Source organism: Bacillus rossius (assembly GCF_032445375.1).
Source record: "Bacillus rossius redtenbacheri isolate Brsri chromosome 4 unlocalized genomic scaffold, Brsri_v3 Brsri_v3_scf4_1, whole genome shotgun sequence".
Lineage (NCBI taxonomy): Eukaryota > Metazoa > Arthropoda > Insecta > Phasmatodea > Bacillidae > Bacillus > Bacillus rossius.
In genome coordinates, this window is record NW_026962010.1 from 6719285 (window position 1) to 6745706 (window position 26422).

A 26422-nucleotide genomic window follows, 5' to 3' on the forward strand; every position below is an offset into this window, starting at 1 on the left:
TTATCTCCGTTAAAAATACTTTAGAATATTGTGGACGGTTGGTTAGGTTAGTGTAGCTACATATAAAAAAAAACTAAAAAATATTTTAAATGGTTGCTTAGGAATTACCACGTAGCAAAGCTACCATTCACATGAGTCCATTCCAAGGCCCGAACAGTTCCGAAGTTCACTGATGTTCGCCTCGCTCGAGCAACTGTTGTGGAATAAAAACGCGCATTAACGTCCATACCGTATTTCGTAGACTTACGTGACGTAGAAACTGAAGAATAGTTGAGCTATTTTAAAAATACTTTTGAAAAGTGTTGACAGTTAATTAGGTTATGTTAAAAATACTGTGAAATCATGTAAAAGATTGGTTAGGTCAGGATAGCTTCATCTTAAATTAGTAATTCCTAAGTAACCCAAAAAAAATTAACTTATTTTTATTGTAGCAATAATAACCTAACTAACCATCCACAATTTTTTCTAAGTATTTTTAATGTAGCTAATCTAACGTAATCGACCATTCTCAATAACATTCACACACCGACGCACACGGGAAAGAAAAAATGGCGGCAGCCGCATCAATGCACGTTATTGTACCTAATGTAATCTATTAACGGTGATTTCTCAGACACCAGTCGGAATTTAGAAACACTGTTTTTAGGATAAATATAGGAATGTCTTTAGTGTTCGAGTAATTTATTTTTAATTTTGTGACGTGATAACGTCTTATAAATCGATGAACGCCGGCTGCACGCACGAAAAATGGTCACGTTCCGCCTGAGCCGAGAGTGCAAGAACCGGCCAACCACCGTGCGAGAAAATCTTCTATAATATCAAACAGCTTAAGGCGGGTTTTTTAACTTATTGTTCGTGATTATATTTAAACAAATTATTTAAATTAAATTTGCTAAAACTGTAAATAAATTTTAAAAATTAAAAAGTATGCAATTTTTCATTAACGATTTCTTATGACGTTATCGTTATCACATAAAATTATCGTCCGTAAACCGACTTTACAGACCCCCCCCCCCCCCTTTTTTTTCCGGAAAAGCCGCGGCACTAGAATTATACCTAAAACTGTTACATTTGAAAAAGTAGTTTCAATTGAAAATAATGGTGAATGTGAGTAAAGGTGGAGACACGACCTTGTACGTGGTTAGTAGAGTGTTTGTTGCGCCGGGACACAGGAACTGACTGCTCTCTCTCTGCCCGCAGACTTTCCGCCACGGCTTCCCGTTCCAGCCGACGGCTCTGGCCTTCGACCCCATCCAGCGCCTCGCAGCCATCGGCTCCAAGAGCGGCTCGCTGCGCATGTATCCTTCTGTGGCGTGGTGTGGCCTGGCGCGGCCTGGCCTGGCGTGGTCTGGCCTAGTGTGGTCTGGCCTGGCCTGTGGTCTGGACTCCACGAGTCTCCCCCCACAGCTCGCATGGGCGAGTGCGTGTGTGCATGCTTCCGACCGCAATCAACATTCAAGAGGACAACCACAGGATTATAACAACTTTTTCCTAAGCATAAGCTCTACACTAAATTTTTTTTTTTTTTTTTTTAAAGCATTCATGATGCCTGTCGAGAGAAGTGAAAACTTAAAACTATAAAGAAACAGTTGTTATTTTTGGATATCCAAATTAATTGTTTTATCTTAAATTAAAACTTGTAAATCAAAGAAACAATAGAATTAAGAAAATACAAATATAAATAAGAAATACTAACTTTGTAAAATATAATTGTGTAACATAAGGAAATATTTTTTTGACAAAAATCAGAGACTATCGCAAATTTTACGGAAAAAAAAGGCACACAACAAATTTGTTTTACCACTTTAGTAAATTAACTCCTAAATTACTATAAAATACGCATTGCATAGTAATCGTACGTATTAAACAAATAAATAATGATCCTAATTTTTAGGTTATATTGCTACAAAGACTCCCGTTTTCTTCGTTATTCAAACTATATATCTATATGAGAATATTAATACATTTTATACTCACTTTTTACTGCACAGTAATAGTATACTTAAGATTTAAAATAAAAATTGAACAAAATAACAATTTGAACACTAATAGGAACAGATAGTGTTATCGTTAACACGTCACGTGACCATGTCGATGACGACTTACATGAATTTACTCCCTATACAAACCTTCCTATAGAAGTTTTCACTTAAAAAATTTCGTATAATGCCAGACAAATATACAATTTTCGATAAAGTTTTGTTTGTCTTCAGTGAGTATTTCTCTGTATATCGGCTCTTTTCCTACGTCTCAATGCCGATTTCGCCGAGGCCTAATCGGGTGTTTTCTCCGGTCGTTGGCTTGCGATAACAATATCTCACTTCATAGGCGTACTCAGGATTTTTTTTCGGGGGGGGGGGGGGAGTTCTTCCAGATATTTCTCGGGGGGGGGTTGGGGAAGGGGGCTTCTGATTTTTTAAGAAAAACTCCATAAACACCAAAAAATAATTGTTTATAATAAACTTTTTTAAGCCTCCAAACTTTTTACAGAAGAATTCTTCTATTATTATTATTATTATTATTATTATTTGGCAAATTCAGTAACCACATTCTCCGGGTCGATGTGTATGTAGTAGTGGACATTCAGTAAAGCCAATCCATTCAGTCTGTCCTGATATATGGTGTTCCGCAGATAGGATTTTAATCTTCTTAAGGAAGAAAAAGTCCTCTCCAGAGTTGCCGTTGAGACGGGAATGGTCGCCAAGACTCTTCGGGGGGGGGGGGGGGGGGGGGGGGGTTCAACCCCCAAACCCCCAAACCCCCCCCCCCCCCTGGGTACGCCTATGTCTCACTTACAAGCACTTCTTCACTCCGCATCTCCCAGAGAAATGCCGCAGTACGAACTATATATAAGTCGGAATAATATGTGAAATTCAGGTAACATGACTTCGGGAGAAAATATCACGTTATACAGCTCAACATACTTACTGAATTTTATATATATATATATATATATATATATATATATTAGCGCCGACTTGTCTTTGTCAGTTATTTGCATATAGCTCGCAACCATGTATGTGGCATGTCTCCTTGCTATTGTGACTGGAAACAATGATAACAGCTTGACTTAATGTTATACCTCCCTGATGATTGCGATCATTTTGTCTTTTATTTAAATACTTTTTACTTACGGATCACATTAGTATGATTCATTCTTAAAATAAACTTAATATTAAATATTAATTATTTTATAAGAAAAATATTTGTTGCAGCCAATCACAATCTATTCCATGCTTTTCATTAACTATATGCCGTGCCTTTACAAAGTAAAATTTTAATAAGGCTCTATAGCCTATCCTTCAAGCTTTTCCTTTTTAATTTCACTTTCAATATATTCCTTTTCAATGTAGTCAGTTACATCGTGTTCGGTATGTAACGCACTCATTCGAAAATTCCAGTTGTAATAATTAGATTCATTTATGGATATATCTTACACACTTCTTTTTGTAACTATGCCCTTTTCAGTTTCTTAATTTTTCCAATTATACATTAACACAATGAAGCACTGGGCCCCATAACCTGTTGAGATTTGCCACATTAAATAAGTCACCATAACTTGCTTCATTACTCTGCTCTCTTTTTGAACTGTACTACTGAACAAGTTCTGTAAACCCGCTTTTCGCCATGATACATTTTACCATAGAGTGAAAACAATACAGTTGAACTACAAACAGGAATTTCCTCTCACATACAGCCATGAACGTGATGTACGAATTTCCTTTTGGTGCCTACACTTAACAAATTAAATAACCATAGGCCTAAGATTTAGTTTAATCACATTCGATTATATATATACTTTCAAAAGTTTATTCAACAAAAAATGTATTCGTTATATTTATCAGACTAGCAGTGTTGTTTATGGAGTGTTGTTCAAAATGATAACAGTGCAAACTGTGTGCCTATATTGTGTCGGAAAACATTTGTAGTCAAATTTTCATAGTATGTATGTTTTTCGAAATGTGTTTTGATAGTAATTTTTATTTTGTTTATATGTTATTTGGACAGATATACCAACGATACTGGAGAAAAATGTTATGTGACAGGGAAAGTTGGGAAAATTCAGAGAAATGAGCTGAAGTAAGAGTGAGGGAATCCAGGTGATTTGCTTCGCACCTACTTTGAAATGTTTTCGAAATTCATGTCGTGGTAGTCTTCAGACTTTTGCTTTGACTTATTCTAAGCAAAGAATTCAGAACCAAGCCTTCCTCTCTACACGCTTTCACAATTATAACAATAGACATTTATAAATCTATTTTGTGACGCCTATTTCCATATATGACTGCCAAAAAAAAATTATACCTCATGTAGCATCAACATTAAGTTTCGTCAAAACAAACAAGGTTTTGCCAGCCTTTCGAAATGCACGTATTTGTTAGAGATTGCGTACTTTAAAGCAGCTTATTCAGGATTTTCAATCAGTGTCATTTTTTTTTCCGATTGACACTTTTTCCATCGGAACCCTAGCTTCTTCAGTACGTTTCGTAAGAATTCCATTCTACAGTTTAAAATGAAGTCTTCTTGCAAAGCCCTATTCAATTTACCCAATGTCGTTGCTATTTTTTTTAACATTATAAAACTAGTGAATTTTTCTCCCCACATCATCAATTGTAAAATCGTCTACTTGTGTTATTTTCCTGTGCTCTGTTTTTTTCCCTGTAGGTGTCTAAAAAAAATCAAACTGGTTTTGCTCTTTGCCTTGCCCCCCGCTTGAATTTATTGAATTGTCGGTACCGAGACACTGTCGCCTGTACACTGTCTCCCATTCTTGACCCGCGGTGGCCGATATGAGTCTGACCGCCAGCATTGTTTGAAGACTTTTTTTAATAAAGTTATTTATACTGATTTATACTTGAATATAAATATATAAAAAATTAATACTTATTCACTAATGTTGAATGCGTTTCATTTATCACGATACAACTGGACTGATTTAACTTGGGTCGTTGGCTGCCTAACGACATACTTGATTATTTTGCACGTAAGAACTATTGTATTTTAATGCACCTACTATTGGTTAAGAACTTTTAAAGGTGTATCCGATAAATGAACGTCCAATGGAATGGCGAACAAACCACAGTTTCACTCCGCCCTTCCACCCCGGGGTTTTGGAAGGAAAGCGTGCGCGGACCATGCTATCAGTCAGCAGTCATGCCGACCGCCTGGTGACATTGTCTCTTGTCACCTGACACCTCACTGTCTCCATCCCCTGGCGACCTGGCCTCAACCTCCTGACCAGCTCGTGGCCTCCGCGCAGTGGACTGGAGCAAGCCTCCACCACGTGTCTCCAGGCGAGATGTGGCACTGTGGCGAGTGCGCACGGTGACTGCCTGGCACGCCACGCCCTGGGACTACCGCAGCCCACACCGCCGAGATAAGTGTCGCGGGGGAATTAGCAAGTGGCGTGAGGCTGGTTTTTAATTTCCGGCCATCCCCGAACATGAACACGGAGGTCGCGCGGAGTGGAAGGGGGCGAGAAGGGGAGAGGGGTAGAGACCGCCGCTCGTAAAGACACCCCGTGACGATTGCACGGTCGATACAGCGATCATTAACCCAGTTCCTGCCTGCAGCTTCCGGCGCAGCTTCGACATGGCGCTCGAGCGGAACAAGTCACAACCTCGGCCGGACGCATGAGACCCGGGCACAGGCCATGCCTGCAGCCGGCCGTGAGAAGCTTTCCGCGAAGCATGAGTCGTGAGTGGTGAGGGTACCACTCTTACAGCAGTGGCGGTCATGCAGTTGGGAGATTAGATAGCAATAACGAATAATATAAATAATCCCTTAGAAATTAAACGTATTTAATAATACATTAGGGCAGAATAACTTTTTTTTTTCGTAGTAAAATGTATCCTGGCTCTGAGGAATATAATTCTAACTAAATAAAGAACACAAAAAAAATTATACAATTACTTAATTGCACACCTATACAGTCTGTCACAAAAAAAAAGATTCTAAAGATTATTTTTAAAATGTGTGAAGTAATTGTATTGCCAAGGTGTGCAACATTGAACATGAACCTTGGCGACCGCCAGCGCATGTACGAGAGACAGATCCAGCCAGGGCGAGGACCACTCGTCACCCTGGTGGCTGTATGGGGCGACCCAGGGCCTACACGGGATACAGGGGAATTTGTCTTCGCTTAAATTTAGGATATATTTATATAAATCTATTAATGACATTAAGTTGATCAGCTCATCTAGATAATTAGAAGTATAAAAAGAGCTCCAGGAACTAGCTTCGACAGGATACGCCATCTTGGATTATAACATCACGGTGACCATCTTGGAAGACCTTCACCTTGACTGCCATCTTGGATTACATCATATTATATCCTAGGCACATATGCCATCTTGGCCTCCGCCATTTTTTTTATCATGAAGTCACAGTGGCCTTATTGTTTTCGGCTGCTGGAGGCCGCCATCTTGTTTCTTTCTGCTGGAGGCTGTCATCGTGCTTCGCCTGCTGGAGATTACCATCTTGGATGATGTAATGTCCACCAAATTGCTACCTACAGCTGGCATGTGTTCTGATCTCCTGTATATTCTCGGTGTTGTTTGTCATTTGACCAGACAAATGTTCGACCATTTCTGTATACTTCCTGCCTAATCATTCTAAACTCGTTAGATGATTTACGCTCATGTATCGAATTGCCTCGTCAAGTTCTGTTCGTGTAAATCCACCTATGCTAACATACTTCCTTGCTCGTCAATGCGACTCTGTAAACTATCCATCAGAATACTCATTTCTTACTTATAATTAGCCCTCGATTGTGCAGAATCTGCCTTCAATTGTTTGGTACTATAGTTAAGAAATTCATATATAGCGTCTTAAACTAGGATGTTAAAAGATGACAGTACAATTTTCTTATTATAGGGAGGACATATACCACATGAGATAAGCTTACTGTACATGATATCTCGAGTTTGCAGGAGATGGCATTGAAACAATATGTGAATTAAATCGTGCCTGTCACATCCACAGTCGCAAGCTGAGTATCAGAAAGGTTTATTTTATGCAGAAATTGCTTGAAACGGCCGTGATTGAGGCAGGGACGAACCATGGTTGTAATGAATCCTCTTTTTTCGGTCACCTTACGATACCATACTTCAGTCTGTTGTTGTGGTTGAACCAATCTGTATCACTGGCCTGTCTTGGAAATATCCCAACTTCTTTGTCCACTGCTGTCCAAATTCCAACTGGTGAATATTAAGAAGATTGACCAGAGTTAAATTTCCAACAAATTCACCAAAAACTGAAGCCATTTTAGCAAGCTTGTCTGCATGCTCATTTTCTTGTACTCCCATGTGAGTAGTATAGGTTGGTTCCTCCGGCCGCAGGGTTCAGGTGTGGTGAGTGGCGGTTTCTGCTGCCTTGGAACCTGCATCTCAGATGACGTCACGGCGGCCATATTGGATGACCTTGACTTGAATTTTGACCATGACCTTCAAAATTTGCCAGATTTTGCCCAAAATTTAGCCAAAATCGCCAAAAATTACCATTTTTTTTTGGAAAAAAATATTGCCAAAAATTCTCAAAAAATACCACAATTCAAAAATTAGGATTTCGAAAAACCTCAAAATACTTTTTGCCTTAGAAAGAAAGAAATGAGAATCCTTTACCCCTCAATAGCGATTAGCCCTCCGGGGTGTTTCATGTCCTTTTGTTTTGAGATACTTGTTAATATGAGTTTCAACTCATTATTAACGGGGATTTTCTTTGTTGACCCGGCGCCTGAGTGCCGTGTCACTCAAGCCCCGGGGCCCCACGGCCGTGGGTGCGGATCACGCCGCACACGCAGTTGGGAATCAGCTAACCAAACAGTTGACTGAGCCCCAAAGCCCTTAAGCTCAGTGCTGTTGGCGCTTCATACCAACCTCCCACCTCATTCTGGGACCCCTCAAAACACCCAGAATACCCGCGGTTCGGTCGAGGCCTACCCAACCTCTGGTAACTCACCAGGTTACCACCGGAGCCATTTTGCATCTCCCTGTCGCGACCTGTCTCAGGGCCAGGGAGCCCTCCTCCAGGTCTGCCCTAAGCGATGAGGGCACCACTGCCAAGTACGAAGCCGACACCATCGTGGTCCAGGGCCGAAAAGAAAACCTCAGCGGAGTCCTTTACCAATAAAAGGGACCACCCCGTCTGCTATTGTCGGTAGCGAGGCGTGAGTTGTGTCACTCAGCTGTGTCTGCTATAGTCGGTAGCGAGGCGTGAGTTGTGTCACTCAGCTGTGTCTGCTGTAGTCGGTAGCGAGGCGTGAGTTGTGTCACTCAGCTGTGTCTGCTGTAGTCGGTAGCGAGGCGTGAGTTGTGTCAGTCAGCTGTGTCTGCTGTAGTCGGTAGCGAGGCGTGAGTTGTGTCAGTCAGCTGTGTCTGCTACAGTCGGTAGCGAGGCGTGAGTTGTGTCACTCAGCTGTGTCTGCTATAGTCGGTAGCGAGGCGTGAGTTGTGTCAGTCAGCTGTGTCTGCTACAGTCGGTAGCGAGGCGTGAGTTGTGTCAGTCAGCTGTGTCTGCTACAGTCGGTAGCGAGGCGTGAGTTGTGTCACTCAGCTGTGTCTGCTATAGTCGGTAGCGAGGCGTGAGTTGTGTCACTCAGCTGTGTCTGCTGTAGTCGGTAGCGAGGCGTGAGTTGTGTCAGTCAGCTGTGTCTGCTGTAGTCGGTAGCGAGGCGTGAGTTGTGTCAGTCAGCTGTGTCTGCTACAGTCGGTAGCGAGGCGTGAGTTGTGTCAGTCAGCTGTGTCTGCTACAGTCGGTAGCGAGGCGTGAGTTGTGTCACTCAGCTGTGTCTGCTGTAGTCGGTAGCGAGGCGTGAGTTGTGTCAGTCAGCTGTGTCTGCTGTAGTCGGTAGCGAGGCGTGAGTTGTGTCAGTCAGCTGTGTCTGCTACAGTCGGTAGCGAGGCGTGAGTTGTGTCACTCAGCTGTGTCTGCTATAGTCGGTAGCGAGGCGTGAGTTGTGTCAGTCAGCTGTGTCTGCTATAGTCGGTAGCGAGGCGTGAGTTGTGTCAGTCAGCTGTGTCTGCTACAGTCGGTAGCGAGGCGTGAGTTGTGTCACTCAGCTGTGTCTGCTATAGTCGGTAGCGAGGCGTGAGTTGTGTCAGTCAGCTGTGTCTGCTACAGTCGGTAGCGAGGCGTGAGTTGTGTCACTCAGCTGTGTCTGCTACAGTCGGTAGCGAGGCGTGAGTTGTGTCACTCAGCTGTGTCTGCTGTAGTCGGTAGCGAGGCGTGAGTTGTGTCACTCAGCTGTGTCTGCTGTAGTCGGTAGCGAGGCGTGAGTTGTGTCAGTCAGCTGTGTCTGCTACAGTCGGTAGCGAGGCGTGAGTTGTGTCACTCAGCTGTGTCTGCTATAGTCGGTAGCGAGGCGTGAGTTGTGTCACTCAGCTGTGTCTGCTGTAGTCGGTAGCGAGGCGTGAGTTGTGTCAGTCAGCTGTGTCTGCTACAGTCGGTAGCGAGGCGTGAGTTGTGTCACTCAGCTGTGTCTGCTATAGTCGGTAGCGAGGCGTGAGTTGTGTCAGTCAGCTGTGTCTGCTACAGTCGGTAGCGAGGCGTGAGTTGTGTCACTCAGCTGTGTCTGCTATAGTCGGTAGCGAGGCGTGAGTTGTGTCAGTCAGCTGTGTCTGCTATAGTCGGTAGCGAGGCGTGAGTTGTGTCAGTCAGCTGTGTCTGCTACAGTCGGTAGCGAGGCGTGAGTTGTGTCACTCAGCTGTGTCTGCTATAGTCGGTAGCGAGGCGTGAGTTGTGTCAGTCAGCTGTGTCTGCTACAGTCGGTAGCGAGGCGTGAGTTGTGTCAGTCAGCTGTGTCTGCTACAGTCGGTAGCGAGGCGTGAGTTGTGTCACTCAGCTGTGTCTGCTGTAGTCGGTAGCGAGGCGTGAGTTGTGTCAGTCAGCTGTGTCTGCTACAGTCGGTAGCGAGGCGTGAGTTGTGTCACTCAGCTGTGTCTGCTGTAGTCGGTAGCGAGGCGTGAGTTGTGTCAGTCAGCTGTGTCTGCTACAGTCGGTAGCGAGGCGTGAGTTGTGTCACTCAGCTGTGTCTGCTATAGTCGGTAGCGAGGCGTGAGTTGTGTCACTCAGCTGTGTCTGCTGTAGTCGGTAGCGAGGCGTGAGTTGTGTCAGTCAGCTGTGTCTGCTACAGTCGGGAGCGTGCCGCTGGCTTGAGCCTGAGAGACCCTGGTTGAGAGGGCGGTATCGGCGTCGTGTGGGAGTCGGAGAGAACATGATGAACGACGGAAGAGAATAGGGTAATATTTAAGGGAATGCGAGGGTATACTAGTGGTAGTTGCATATGGGTATTGTTGCACATAGACGCTTTAAGACAGACTTAAATAGTTCTTTGGTAGAGATTTACCTTTAGAACGCGTTCCATATCAGGTTGTCCTGCACTCGGGGCGTAAATGCTGGGGTCCTCCGGTTCGAAGCTAGGGAGAGTAGATTCATCCAGCTACAAAACCTTTAATGTGCAGTTAAATGTCAAAAGAAAAAAAGAGTGACTTATAAACTGAACAAGCGTGGAGTAGTATGTAAATATAAATCGCGACTTCCCAGACTAAAGCAGTACTTAATCGATCAGTGTGAAGAACTGAAACCCGCACCATACGATCCCGACCTTCCCCATTCCTTGCTTCTAGAGTTTCCCTGTAGTTTCCTTTTAGATTTTCTCTGTAGAGTTTCCTTCTAGAGTTTCCTTGTAGAGTGCCCTTTTAGAGTTTCCATGTAGAGTTTCTTTGTGAAGTTTCCTTCTGGATTTTTCTTGTAGAGTTTCCTTGTACAGTAACGTTTCCTTCCAGAGTTTCCTTGTGGAGTTTCGTTCTAGAGTTTCCTTCTAGAGTTTCCTTGTGAAGTGTCCTTGTAGAGTGTCCTTATAGAGTTTACTCCTAGAGTTTCCCTTGATGGAGTCTGAATCCACGGCCATAGCCGCTGCCCACGAAGGAGGGGCAATGCTAATAAGCCCGGAGCAAGTTCGCAAGTCAGCGTGTGCTTAGTCGCGAGGCCGGCGGGACTGGCCGATAAGCCCCTCTGCGGCTCGCGCGATAAGTAATAGTTATCCCTGGAGCTAGGGCCTAATGCCCCAACACCACAGGCAGCACCAGTACCTTCATCCCTGTCCGCAACTGTGCCTGTATTCGCATCTCATCGCCGTGGTTTCACTCATTGACTTCGATGTCGCTCCATTTCAGTCTTGTCCTACACCGAATGTCTGCATGCACGATGTTTATAATGGTTTTTCTTTCCCGCGCGATCGTTGGTTTGAACACAATGTTAATACGAGAATTGTTTTAAGTTTTGAAATTGGTGTGTTTTTTAATATATGATAAGATGTATCGATTTAAGCCTTTTCTCTCATTGCCATTATCATACAAACAAATTAAACAAAATAGAAAAAACTCAATAAGTAGTATTTTTATATTCGAATGAAATATGTGAGATCGCTTCTGTTGCAGAATCTGCGTGCCTTTACATTCCAATCGCTTACTGCTGACAGTCAGGGCTCTGTGATGAGCTGTCAGGTCTGAACTGGATTCCTTAGACAATCCACACAATCCGGCAAGGGTCATCTGTAATATTTTAGAGGTCACTCTCACTCTTGGCATTTAGAAGAAGCAGGACTGTGTTTCAGAAGCGAGCCTTATCTGCGACTTCTAAACATCAAAAAGGTGTATGGATCGACTGCTGAAACACTCACGTCCTCTGGTGCTTTTGGTTTTGGAAATACAATAGTGCTGCGAACATGTAATACAATGTTGGTATTAACAAATATAATAAATTGATTGAACGAGCTAGTAATGTACTAATACCCATCTCGTTGACACACAACTCAACTCATGTCAGTCCTGGACTTTGTGGAAGCACCAGAGCGTGGACAATATGCATTGGAATAATTATACGATGATTAACACAATTATTTACTTTATGGCTGCCAGCGATGGTTTGAACTTAAGTTTAATAAAAATCACGACTTAGGCAATATTAAAGTTTAATTCTTCTCTACTAAGCAAACCTCAAAGAAAACACTAATTTAATGTAGCAGTAGGCAAACACTTATTTCTTTATCGAAATCAGCATCCACGACTTGCTAAGAACACCAATTACATTCTTGGTGGCAAAAAATTCAGTTAACCAGCGTTATTTGTATATCTGATTAATTTATGCACATAGTTATTATTCGCGTACTGGAATAAGGATTTCTTTAGAATTTTACGATGTAAACTGACAAATATCTGAATTATTAATTTGATGTTTTTTTTTAATCGGCCGCTAGTAGCGGACAACGAATGCTATCCACTGTGACAACCATTCTAATATTGGTTGCGAAGGCCTCATATAATATGTTCTTTTAGATTTGTGCAATGGGGAATATGGATTAAATATAATTTGATGGGCATACTTTATTACACGCACTGAACAAGCCAATGCCAGCTGATGGCATATGTTACATTCCTCGACAGCACAGATAATTCCACTGAAGTATTCCTAACGATCATTACTTACGCTGAGTGCTGCCCACGCACCCGCCTGCACTAGCGACCAGGTTGATATACAACATCAATTCAAAAGTACGCCGAAGAAGACCGAGTTAACCAAATTTACGTCTTTATATAGCCTCGACATGACGTCGGCGCATGCGCAGCGTGGACAGGTCCAACTCAGGAGGGGTAAGAAGGAAAACCGGACCTAGAGGAGGGGAAATCAGCAGTCCCGCGGCGGGCACTTCAAAATCCAAGTCATTACGTCGGGCTGCCGGCTCACCACGGAAGGAATTATTTATGGAATATTGATGCACAAACGAACACAGTAAGCTGACGACGACGACGACACATTTGCAACAGCATCAGTAAACACAGAAGAGAACAAACACGGACCACACAGCGGCGCACGGACGAGCCCAGCGATGAGATCTGAGCAGCACAATGAAGACAACACGGATGAACACAGGAGGCTGTCTAGCGACGTGTCGGGACTTGCATCTGCTCTCAGGAGGGAAGGGTGTCCAGAGAGGTGCTCATTGTTCCTCTCTGCAGAAGCACTCGCCGCGGGGGAGGCAGTTAGGTCGCCAACTGACGTGCTGTGAGCACTAGAGGTTCCTAGCTGCTATGATTAGCCCTACTTCCCTAGTCATGTTATAAATGCGAAAGGTTTTTGTGTGTCCTTCTTGCACGCAGCAACGTAGCAACGGATCGACATGGTTTTATGCATATAGATAGTTCATGGGCTGGAGAGTGACATAAACTACATACAATTATGAAATTCATGTATTAAGGAGTGAAAAAGAGGTGAATGCAGTTTCATAATAGGAAACTATAGGAGGTAGGTGAGTGAGTTTATGTCATTTCTCTATGTCCGCCACGCCATCATATAATATCAGGTCCTGTCCTTCTCATTGTCGAAACCCATCCGCTTAGTGAAGCTCGCGGCTGCTAGCGAACTGAAGGTGCTAATAAAAGTTTAGTTTAGAACTTTGTCAATAGATGGTGTTGCCTTGAATTTGTAACGCGCTATCGTTTGTTGCGTGCGTCTCGTCTTGCCTAGGGCTTAACTGCCTTCCCACAAACTGAAGCTGAAGATTGGCGTCCCTGTTTTGCTGATGCATGGCCTTGATGCACCGAGAGTGTGCAATCTATGGGACTTTAAAATCAAAATGTCCCGTTTTCTTAAGTGTATGTCCTACAGACTTGAAACTCGGTAGTGCTGCTCCTGATATGATGTGTTCAGCTCGGGCAATGCAGGTACTTCAGCTAGGCTGCCAATGTACGCAAGTCCGGGTGAATCAGGCTGACACTCGTGTGGTCTTGTCGGTACACGATAAAATCATTTACAAGGGTTAGTAAACTATTACCTGCCCTAGGCACCGAAACTACTTTGTTCCAAGTGGTCGATAAAAGTCAGGGCTACGTCAATTTATTGTATTACCCTCTGAAAGGATTCAAAGTAAAGACGTGGAACAAAATAATAATATTCACACAGTTTATAACGAATGGTGTTAGTGATCGTAGATATAAGGGTTAGAAAGCACTTGTGGGTAAAAAAAAAAATAGTTTTATTTTATAAATTATATTTGATGTGTAACATCTCAGCTCTCGGTACACATCATTTGATAGTAAACTTCGTGAATGGAGCAGAAGTCGCGACGGTGCAGCCATCTGGTTCGGATGGCACGAACAAAAGTTCACAAAGGCAAGGGGTAACTTTAATAAGATAGACAGTTTAATATAAAATTCCATCCCGAAAATTGTCGAATGAACACCGCGAAAGCCGAACTGTTCATTTGGCAGCAAGTTATTATCGTGTATGTGGCGATTTAGTCGGTGCAATATTATGCACTCCGCTATTTTCGACACATTACTAAGTAGGCTTATTGGTCTGTAGTTCTGTGGCAGTGCTTTGATTTTTCCCGGATTGTGGAAAAATATCACTTTAGCTTCCTTCCACTGGGAGGGGAAAATACTTAGTCTGAGCATTGCGTTTATGCATTCAGCTAAATATTCCAAGGCCAGCTGTTTGAGAACTACAACCTGTAGGTATGCTGTCGTTCCCAGGGGCTTTACGTGGCTTCATTTTCCTGATAGCTCGCTTGACTTCCTGCCACTGAGTTAGTAAAGGCTTAGAGACAGTGGGCTGGTGCAATTTGTCGTGTAGTTCGTGGTAAATTTGCGCTATGTCACAAGGCTGCACATTGGGCTGGAAGGCTGGTTCCAACGTATTGGCGAAAGCTTTTGCCTGGTCAAGGGGTTGAAAAACTAAGCCATTATTAGTTTTTAGGGGCAGAATTTTCTCTGATTTATTCAAAAATATTCTCGTCATAGTCCAGGCACTTCCGTCCTGGACTTTGAGTCGAGCAATTTTTGCTTCCCAATGATTGCTTCACCACAATGAGATTTCATCCGATATATCAGATTGTAGCTCATTTATTCAGTTTTTTGTATTCTGTGTGCGTCGCCGTGTATATTCACGACGCAATCTGTTCTTTTGAGATATCAGATCGCGGATGTATTCGGGCAGTTCGTCGTGCACTAACTCAACCTCCTGTTCTGGGATGCGCCGGTTTATACCGTCCTGGATTTCCGTAGTGAATTTTGATATCGCGGCTTATAAACTTTCGCCATTATTTAGGTACGCGATATCCGATAGATTTTGTGTGAGATAATCTTTAAAGCCTCGCCTGTCTGAATGTTTATAAGCCCTAATTTTAGGTGGTGAGTTTGATTCCGAGTTCGCATCATCGAAAATTCAGTGAACCGGGAAATGGTCGAACGACATGTCGCGTATAGGTTCGAGTTTGAATCCCGTGTTCACACGCTTATTATAACCATGTCTAGTATATCGGGCAGGTTATTTAGCCTTCCTGAGTCTGTGTGGGCTCTGAGGGAGCTTGGACCTGATAGTTTTTATTCAGCTGGTTGGTGTATAGTAGTCTACCGCTCGCTGTCCTGCGCCTGCAGTCCCACTCCTAGATGACACCTGCAGCTAGTAAGCTCTGGGCTGCCCCATGCAGGGCATCCAGTGCGGCGAGGGTAGAAGCAGGCGGCCATACCCTGCGTGCACCTAGGTCGCTTACACGACACTTAGTTGATACCTGTCACGCGTGATACAGGTGTTATGGCTAACACAACGACAGCACAGACGACACATTCAAACTTAAATATCAGACAGCACAAGAATTCCGTGGAAGGGATTTAATCATAAAAAAAATAGTAACAAGACAGACGAACACAGTAGACTAAGAACGACGAGACAGTAAATGCAGACAGACAGCGAAACCTGGACAGCACAGCAAAGGTACGAACACGACGCCGATCACAGTCGGTCTCCTATGACACTTCCCGCCATCAGGCTCGATCCCCCGCTGCTTGAATGATTCAAGGAACGCACGTAGCGGATGCAGCACATCTATTATAGCTGAGCGGTGCAGCAGTGCTAGAGGCGCAGGCACAGATAATGCATGTGCCGAGACTGCAATACCCGGTGGTGAGTGCGGTAGTTAGCCTCGCCGCTGCTGCCGCCTGCCGGGCGAACACGCAACTACAGTCGCCTCTTGCAGGTCTCGCGGCGACCAGACATTCACCACATCTGTCTTACCAGAAGCTTTACAAGCTTATTAACCTACAGAAATGGATTTATTGTATATTAGTGCGGCCCCCCCCCCCCCTCAATTTTCGTTACTGCACCACACGTATAGAGTCTTGAAAAATTATAGCCGGGATTCTAAACTGTTATTGTATTTCACTGATATACACAAAGAGTGTCCTAAAATTTTTCCCAAAAAGTTTAAAGTTGTATACCTAGCATAGTGCTTTTCAACATGGGCTCAGTTTTAGCTCTTGTGACGTTTAGATTATATTGAGTAAGGTATCCTGATTACAAAGCACAGTTTAAAGTGACAATCCTCACTTCGAGGTATTAGATGTTCGTTATATTTTAAAACGTGCGCAGTGTTTGACGATGTCCTGGCAGAGACGAGCACAGTTCTCGCGTGACCTTGTGCGACCTTGTGTGACCTTGGCCGCGTGCAGGGGCGCAGTGTTCACTCCCTCGTGGCGACACTGAGGCTCGGGTTGTTGTGGTGGCTGCAGTGCAAGGGAACTGAAGATGTTCGCACGCAGCCAGACAACACAGGCGACAATCTTCAACTGCAGGTTCGTCACGAACAAATAAGCTCAAAACTAATATATACTGCTTCAACGGCAGGTATACAACTTTGATGTTGAAGCTGAGCAACTGGTTTATTTTAATAAAAGAGAGAGTTTTTAAATCGAACACGAGGCATCAGACTTATTTTTAATTAGCACATTTTGATTTAATTAATCATGGGTCTTTACTCCCAATACATTTTTTTTAACATGGGAATAATGTGGTTTAAGTTGGGATTATTAATATTCACTACAAATATAAAGAAAAAATTGGCATTGGGTTATTGCTATAATCTCTACTGTTTTACAGAAATACTAGTATAACATTCAGAATGAAAAACTGAACCTCCTAAGACGCAGAACAAGTATTCAGGAGCTGTTTCTAATCGGGAACACTGATTGGTTATTGAAGTAAGCGCCAATGTAAGCATCTAGAAGGAAACAAGAAAGTATTAATTAAAATTAAATAACTGCAGACGAATCTTAATGCAAGAAATACATTGTTGTGGTCAATAAAAACGTCAGGGATTAAGAGTGGGTACACGATCATAACGATATTTTTGTATGGACATACTTATTCACGAGAAAATAAAAACTCATTAGACAGGATAGCTCGTGATTATTTTCCGAATTTCTAGCTTAATAATTACCGTTTTTCAAAATGGCGGATTCCAAGATGGCGAATGTGGTGTCATCTAAAATGGCCGCCGACCTCCTGATCATATGCAACGAATCGCGACACGCCCGAACATTGTCGAATCTTAACGATTGGCAAGCCGACTCAAGAAACACACAAAGCCGTAGTCCCATAAGAAATAACACAGTGACAGTTTCTGGCATTTTGTACTACTCCATCTAATTTTTGCAATATCGTAAATTCAAAACAAGATTTAGTAGACACGGTTTTACAAAGTATCGAAACAAATGATCGAAATCACGCATGGTTAAACGGAAGAGACGTTTTACAGGCTAAAAATGTCGACGTATACGATATGAACATCATTATTCTAATCAGATTCGCAGGGGAAACAGTGACATAAATCCATTGACTCCATGATAAACTAAAGTGAATTAGTGAATTTTACAACGGAAAATATTTATTCACTTAATGTTACCGTTACACATTCTGAATTTGAAAATTGGAGTGCCAATTATATTACTCCGAAACATCACTCAGCCAAAGTTATGCAAACGATTCATAGTTAAAATAATAAAAAAATATAAATTAAAGTACAATGTTCTTATAACGGACTAAAAAGTATAAAATAATTTCTCTAATCCTTATGAAGTATAAAACCATATGCAAATTTCTAACTTTTTCAAAATTAACCTGAAATTCATACTGGGCAACTTTTGATAGCTATTAAATAATATACTTGTAAGATTGGAAACGAAAAACATGGGGCGCATGCAGCAGATAATTGATGCATTATTAGCTCAGCTAACAAGTTTATTGAACAACAAATAATGGAAACCGATAATTAAGTTATTTTATTGATAGCTACTCTCTACACTGTGGTTATGTAGCGAAGCATACTTACCAACCAACACCAGCGAGGCATGAGGCGGTCGGGCAGAATGACGTCACAAGGGCGGGCAGCGAGGCAGCCGGGGTCCACACACCCAGTCGCAGGGCGTACTTCCGGCCAGGTGGCTTAACTCGCAGCGCAGTAGTGGTAGCACCAGGGGTACTGGCAGAGCTCAAGCTCTGCCGTCACAAGGGCGGGCAGCGAGGCAGCCGGGGTCCACACACCCAGTCGCAGGGTGTACTTCCGGCCAGGTGGCTTAACTCGCAGCGCAGTAGTGGTAGCACCAGGGGTACTGGCAGAGCTCAGGCTCTGACGTCACAAGGGCGGGCAGCGAGGCGGCCGGGGTCCACACACCCAGTCGGAGGGCGTACTTCCGGCCAGGTGGCTTAACTCGCAGCGCAGTAGTGGTAGCACCAGGGGTACTGGCAGAGCTCAGGCTCTGACGTCACAAGGGCGGGCAGCGAGGCGGCCGGGGTCCACACACCCAGTCGCAGGGCGTACTTCCGGCCAGGTGGCTTAACTCGCAGCGCAGTAGTGGTAGCACCAGGGGTACTGGCAGAGCTCAGGCTCTGACGTCACAAGGGCGGGCAGCGAGGCGGCCGGGGTCCACACACCCAGTCGCAGGGCGTACTTCCGGCCAGGTGGCTTAACTCGCAGCGCAGTAGTGGTAGCACCAGGGGTACTGGCAGAGCTCAGGCTCTGACGTCACAAGGGCGGGCAGCGAGGCGGCCGGGGTCCACACACCCAGTCGCAGGGCGTACTTCCGGCCAGGTGGCTTAACTCGCAGCGCAGTAGTGGTAGCACCAGGGGTACTGGCAGAGCTCAGGCTCTGACGTCACAAGGGCGGGCAGCGAGGCGGCCGGGGTCCACACACCCAGTCGCAGGGCGTACTTCCGGCCAGGTGGCTTAACTCGCAGCGCAGTAGTGGTAGCACCAGGGGTACTGGCAGAGCTCAGGCTCTGACGTCACAAGGGCGGGCAGCGAGGCGGCCGGGGTCCACACACCCAGTCGCAGGGCGTACTTCCGGCCAGGTGGCTTAACTCGCAGCGCAGTAGTGGTAGCACCAGGGGTACTGGCAGAGCTCAGGCTCTGACGTCACAAGGGCGGGCAGCGAGGCGGCCGGGGTCCACACACCCAGTCGCAGGGCGTACTTCCGGCCAGGTGGCTTAACTCGCAGCGCAGTAGTGGTAGCACCAGGGGTACTGGCAGAGCTCAGGCTCTGACGTCACAAGGGCGGGCAGCGAGGCGGCCGGGGTCCACACACCCAGTCGCAGGGCGTACTTCCGGCCAGGTGGCTTAACTCGCAGCGCAGTAGTGGTAGCACCAGGGGTACTGGCGGAGCTCAGGCTCTGACGTCACAAGGGCGGGCAGCGAGGCGGCCGGGGTCCACACACCCAGTCGCAGGGCGTACTTCCGGCCAGGTGGCTTAACTCGCAGCGCAGTAGTGGTAGCACCAGGGGTACTGGCAGAGCTCAGGCTCTGACGTCACAAGGGCGGGCAGCGAGGCGGCCGGGGTCCACACACCCAGTCGCAGGGCGTACTTCCGGCCAGGTGGCTTAACTCGCAGCGCAGTAGTGGTAGCACCAGGGGTACTGGCAGAGCTCAGGCTCTGACGTCACAAGGGCGGGCAGCGAGGCGGCCGGGGTCCACACACCCAGTCGCAGGGCGTACTTCCGGCCAGGTGGCTTAACTCGCAGCGCAGTAGTGGTAGCACCAGGGGTACTGGCAGAGCTCAGGCTCTGACGTCACAAGGGCGGGCAGCGAGGCGGCCGGGGTCCACACACCCAGTCGCAGGGCGTACTTCCGGCCAGGTGGCTTAACTCGCAGCGCAGTAGTGGTAGCACCAGGGGTACTGGCAGAGCTCAGGCTCTGACGTCACAAGGGCGGGCAGCGAGGCGGCCGGGGTCCACACACCCAGTCGCAGGGCGTACTTCCGGCCAGGTGGCTTAACTCGCAGCGCAGTAGTGGTAGCACCAGGGGTACTGGCAGAGCTCAGGCTCTGACGTCACAAGGGCGGGCAGCGAGGCGGCCGGGGTCCACACCCAGTCGCAGGGCGTACTTCCGGCCAGGTGGCTTAACTCGCAGCGCAGTAGTGGTAGCACCAGGGGTACTGGCGGAGCTCAGGCTCTGACGTCACAAGGGCGGGCAGCGAGGCGGCCGGGGTCCACACACCCAGTCGCAGGGCGTACTTCCGGCCAGGTGGCTTAACTCGCAGCGCAGTAGTGGTAGCACCAGGGGTACTGGCGGAGCTCAGGCTCTGACGTCACAAGGGCGGGCAGCGAGGCGGCCGGGGTCCACACACCCAGTCGCAGGGCGTACTTCCGGCCAGGTGGCTTAACTCGCAGCGCAGTAGTGGTAGCACCAGGGGTACTGGCAGAGCTCAGGCTCTGACGTCACAAGGGCGGGCAGCGAGGCGGCCGGGGTCCACACACCCAGTCGGAGGGCGTACTTCCGGCCAGGTGGCTTAACTCGCAGCGCAGTAGTGGTAGCACCAGGGGTACTGGCAGAGCTCAGGCTCTGACGTCACAAGGGCGGCGGGTAGTTCTCCGGTGACACGGGTTCATGAAGAAATTATGAAGAAATCAATATTATTCGGTCACATGAACAGGTCATTATCATAGCCATGTGCTTTGTAAATATTTATAGAGAACGTTAGCCGGTCAACAACGTTCCTATTCATCATGCAATATATATTTTTTTACTTCCGTTCCTGGCACGTTAACCACGCCGAATGTGTAAATATTGGGTTTTGCACTGAAGCAGCCTGCACGAACATGTTTCGGCTGAAACGATAGCTCGCTGCGAAAATGGAAGGGGGTGATACTAGTGCAGAAGATTCAAACTGTCCTTAAAAAAAAACAATATTCCGATAAGCGAGTTTTACGGGGCTAAGGGTTAAAATAAAAGTACTTTCTGGTCTCTGTTCGCGCTGTATCTTCCTCGCCGTGTGGAAGTGCCGCTCTCATTTATCACACGTGTTGCTCCGGGAGCTGGGGGCGGGGGTGCGGGGAACTGGCTGTGATAAGGCGCGGTGCTCGGCTGCGCTGCACAGCCTCGCTCTCCTCTGCGGTGCAGTGGCTGCTGGTGCGGCCGTGCCTCTAGTAGCGTCTCAACAAGCCACACGTCAGGTCGATAAAACTATGCAACAATAGATAACAGATCATGTCAACATAGGTTGACTAACTTCAAATAAATACGGAAAACAGAGGAGAGCTAGGAAGTATAAAATGTAACCTCTCATGTCAAACGCAAGAGGAACAAGGGGTGATATGGTAGACAGAGGTGTGCTAAGTGTTAGATATCAACTTTTTATTCTTCAAATACACATACCCTTCGTCACAAACAAATATTAACTTCAAGATATAAACAAATCACATTTGTTTCCAGAGCTTTCACTTGTTACACAGCTGGAAAGTATCTGTGAACAGAAAATACAAAAATGATTAGGACAGCCCCTACTTAGGTTGAAGCGCCTTAACAAAAACACTGCGCTTGAAGCTACTCGACTAGTACATAACGCCCGCGGCAATGCGTCGGGTTACACTGTCAAATCAAATTACGTGAATTTACAACAAAATGTGATTAAATAATTATCAGAAAAATTTTTTTTCTCGGAGTTGGAGCAGACTTTTTTAGTTTTATGATACAAAATCTTTGTTTCTTTTAGCTACCCTGGTAGACAAAATAACACCAATGTCTTTTAATTCAATGGAATGTGACGTCGTACTGAGCCAAGATGTGTATTTCTTCTAACCTGGCGTGGCTACACATTCAGCAAATTATATACCTGATTTGGATGAGATTTAGCTATTATGTTGTGAGAAAATAGCGACCGTAGTTTATTTACGTATATATTTATTGGTTGCTGAGGATACATATGAATTACAGGGAAGATGTTAACAATAATGTGTGATGTTTCCGATAACTTTCTCCCTTTAATTACATTTTTAATGATTATTCTTAACATCCATCTTCACTTTATTACATATTAGTCCTTACCAACTTATAAACATATACGCACTCAAAATATACGCTTTATATATAAAGATATATGTACATATGTATTTATACATATTATATAATTTGTTTAATAAAAAAAGATATCTGGTTTTACGTTGCGCGCTTGTTTTGAGGTGGATTCGGTAATATTTAACTCATTTATTTTTAGTATTTAAAAAAAGAACTCCAGTTTTAAAATTAAACAGAAAATACGTTTTGTTTTCAATACCGCGATACTGGCTAAACTAAAAGTAATTATTTATATTTAAAATGTAAACAGAGTTTAAAAAATTGCGAGAGCAGGAATGTGATTCAATCGTTTGCAGCGTGGCTCAGTCATTTTTATTTTGTGACTGTACCGTCTGGAGTTGCGATTTATATTGCGTACCTACGCGTCATGCACACATTGTGTGTAGCAGAAAGTTTGTCTTGGATTTCCACATAGACCGACGTTCCTCATGAGCACTTTTGTGAACTGCATAGGATTAATGTATTTTAACTGTTTCTCTAGTCATATTAATAGTTACGTAGTTGTACAAAATATTAGTCTTCAAGATATGTTTGTCTAGGAGATGTTTTGTAAAACGTATTTTTGTGGCAAGTCTCAACAACATCTTCGGTCGGGCTGAACACGACAGTCGCTAGGGAATCATCGAGCCTTCGTGATCCACAAGCCGTGCAAATGGGATTGTTTAAAATATTAAAGGGAGGAATGTAGCTTTGAATCACTACATAGTATAAAACAAAGTCGCTTCCCGCTGTCTGTCTGTCTCTATGTATGTTTAGATCTTTAAAACTACGCAACGGATTTTGATGCGGTTTTTTTATAGATATAGTGATTCAAGAGGAAGGTTTATATGTATAATACATGCATTATATAGTAGAGAAACACTGATAATTTTAGAGGTTTCTAATGTGATGTCGTAAATAAACACATTTTTTTGCGCTTACATTGCAAATGTTGGCTGAACCCTACGAGATAGATCAAAATAATGTACTACAGTATCGTACACCTTAAAAAGGTCTACAAAAAGTCCGCGATGGTAGGCTATATGTCTATCTCTAACGGATAACCCAAAATAAACCATTTTTTATCCTTTACTTTTTACGAGAAATAAGGGCTTGTTTACGAAGCGATTTTAAGGAATAAAGCATTAATCCTTATCCAATTAAATACCTTAAATACATTATGTATTTAATATATATCAATATGGCCCAGTACAGCATGTAATATAATGAATAATTTGGAAGATATTACAGATATAAAATGCAGGGACATAGCGGTTGGGGCCGGTATATTGTAGCCGCGGCGGGTCTCCAGTAAGAGAGGGATCATGACACGTGTGCACCACGCCAGGGTCGAGCCCGCGACCTGGCGGTGGACGGTGCGTCTGGCCAGTGGTCTCCGGCAGCAAGTGAGTGCCACCACCACGCCTGTAGCCGGAACACCACATCCCCGCCACACGCGGCAGTGGCACGACTCGTGTCCCGGTGCGCCACGGCCACACGGGCCATCGAGCCCGGCCAATCAATACGCAGGCCGGGGCAGCAGCTGTCCGGGCAGAGGGACTTCTCCAATACCATTATGAAAGTATGAAGTATCAAGAAATACCCTCCACAATTTTCGTATACATTTTTAGAATCGATAACCAACTTTGAAACTATGCTCTTTTTTTTTTTTTGGGGGGGGGGGGGGGGGGGCAGGATAGTAAAATAATCTTGCATGAATAAATTCGGATACACTAATAACATTACCAAAAACTAAATAATAAATTTTTATCAACTGAGAAATTATTATTAAATAATTCTTAAACAACTTTCTTAAAAAACGCTTACAAAAAATTTAAAAAGTCACAAGTTTAAGGTTATGGATGTAAACTTTAGAAAGTATCTAAGTTTCTTGTTCAGGTTATAGACAACAAAGAGGGATCCTGTTCAGTTATCAGAATGTGGAATGTAAAGCATGACGCTGTTCAGTGGTCAGGTGGAACTAAGAGTTGGAGATTGTTCAGTGGTCTGGATGTAAGCCATAGAGAGTGTCCTTGTTCAGTGGCTATAAATAGTTTCTTACAGGGTTTACCTGGTTCATTGTTCAGGATGATGACTTTTAGAGAGAGAGAGAGCTTGTCCAGTGGTCAATACATGGAATGTATGTACGTGATCAGTAGTCAAGACATGAAAGATAGTGTGACCCTGTTCAGTAGTCGGGCAATGGACCATAGAGAGTGACATTGTATCATTTTTAGGACTTGGACAGAAAAGAGTAACATTGTTTCAGGAATGGGACCATAAGGAGTGTCCCTGTAAAAAGTTCAGGACGGCGACTTCAGGGAATAACCATCTTTTAAGTTCAGGGTGTGGACCATAGAGCGTAATGTGTTTAATTAGCCAGGATGTACTGTAGAATATGCTCTTGTTCAGTGTTTCGGACGTGGGCCTTAGGGAGTGCCATTGTTAGAAATGTATACAGTCAAGAGGGACCTTGTTCGGTGTTTAAGATATCGACTGTAGAGAGGGTCTTTGTTCAGTGTTTAGGACATATGCCGTAGAAAGTGCTCTTGTTCAGTCGTCAAGAAAATGTACCATAGAGAGCACCTTGTTTAGTGGTCGGAATTTGGATCGTAGAATGAGACCTTCAGTTTTTAGAATGTGGACTGTAGAGAGCTAGCCCTTGTTCAGAGCTTAGAATGTAGACTGTAGGAAGGGTCTGTGTTCAGTGGTCAGTAAGTGGAGAGTAATAAGTTACTTTGTTTAGTGTTTAGGACATATATTTTAGAGAGTCCTCTTATCAGTGGTCAGGATGTCGACTGTAAATAATGTCTTTGTTCAGTTTTCAGGACGTAGACTGTGGGGAAGTTCTTTTTTTCTGTAGGCAGGACGTGGACAGTAAAGATTTACCTTTTTTCAGTGTTCAGGATGTAGTCTATGGAAAGGGACCTTGTTCAGTGTTGAGGATGTAGTCTGTGAAAAGTGACCTTGTTCAGTGTTGAGGATGTAGTCTGTGGAAAGTGACCTTGTTCAGTGTTGAGGATGTAGTCTGTGGAAAGGGACCTTGTTCAGTGTTGAGGATGTAGTCTGTGAAAAGTGACCTTGTTCAGTGTTGAGGATGTAGTCTGTGGAAAGTGACCTTGTTCAGTGTTGAGGATGTAGTCTGTGGAAAGTGACCTTGTTCAGTGTTGAGGATGTTGTCTGTGGAAAGGGACTTTGTTCGGTGTTGAGGATGTAGTCTGTGGAAAGTGACCTTGTTCAGTGTTGAGGATGTAGTCTGTGGAAAGTGACCTTGTTCAGTGTTGAGGATGTGGTCTGTGGAAAGGGACCTTGTTCAGTGTTGAGGATGTAGTCTGTGGAAAGGGACCTTGTTCAGTGGTCAGAACGCGCGCCGTGAGACAGGGTGGCAGACCTGCGTGGCATTGCGAGCCTCGGTTGTGAAGGGAAGGGCCGGGGAGGGGGACTGCCCGAGGCTTGTGAATAAACACTCGCTCACTCGCCGATGCTAGCGTGACGGCAGGCGGTGGTTACATGGACACACTGCAGTCTGCCGTCTCCCTGGCCTGCTGCGTGTCCGGTTCCCAGTCCGCGGCCAAGAGCGCCGGGGAGGCAACTCCTTTATGTGCATGGTATGTATACAGGCTGTCCGTGATTTGATCAGATAGAGAATACATTTCTGAGACAGGAAGTCTTTGCCGATTTTTGATCTGACCCATAGGTAATTAGTAATTAATTAAAATAGTTAACCAATGATGAGCGCGCTCTAAGAGAAAGGACTGCTTACTGTCTCTCACGGCGCGCCAAGAGTACAAGGGGGCAGTAGTACCTCGTGCTTCTCTCTCTCTCTCTCTCGCTCTCTCTCTCTCTTCCCCCCCCCCCTTCATAACCCGGTAAGCACAGTCTCCCCCACTCTTCTTCTTTCTCTTAGAGCGCGCTCAGCATTGGTTAACTATTTTAATTAATTACTAATTACCTATGGGTCAGATCAAAAATCGGCAAAGACTTCCTGTCTCAGAAATATATTCTCTGATACAAAAAAACGCGCAGTCTTTCACGGACACCCTATATATACACACTATGTGCTGGAAGTGTCTTCTGTCGATGGTCGTCCCCATGTTTCCAGTAACGTCCCGGCGGCACCCTGTGTCTGTAGCGCCTAGCACTCCCCCCTCGAGGTCTCAGTGCTCTGCATGATTGTGGCTCCCGGGCTCTGCATTGTGCTGGAGCAAGCAACTACGACCGAAAACATTATTATCTACTATGTGAAAAATGGCAAATCTGTTAAAA

The 26422-nt window shown here is 44.8% G+C and overlaps 2 protein-coding genes across 2 annotated transcripts in view; both read left to right on the plus strand.

Moving 5' to 3' along the window:
* LOC134541505 (syntaxin-binding protein 5) overlaps window positions 1-26422 on the plus strand; it is a 366972-nt gene that overhangs the window by 151065 nt on the left and 189485 nt on the right. Inside the window, exon 2 of the mRNA XM_063385002.1 lies at window positions 1201-1298. Within this exon, the coding sequence (XP_063241072.1) occupies window positions 1201-1298 (98 nt within the window). The remainder of the gene's footprint in view (window positions 1-1200; window positions 1299-26422) is intronic.
* The window catches only part of LOC134541624 (DNA-directed RNA polymerase II subunit RPB1-like), a 31887-nt gene continuing 28946 nt past the window's right edge, over window positions 23482-26422 (plus strand). Inside the window, exons 1-2 of the mRNA XM_063385188.1 lie at window positions 23482-23638; window positions 25656-25764. Coding sequence (XP_063241258.1) covers window positions 23482-23638; window positions 25656-25764 — 266 coding nt within the window. The remainder of the gene's footprint in view (window positions 23639-25655; window positions 25765-26422) is intronic.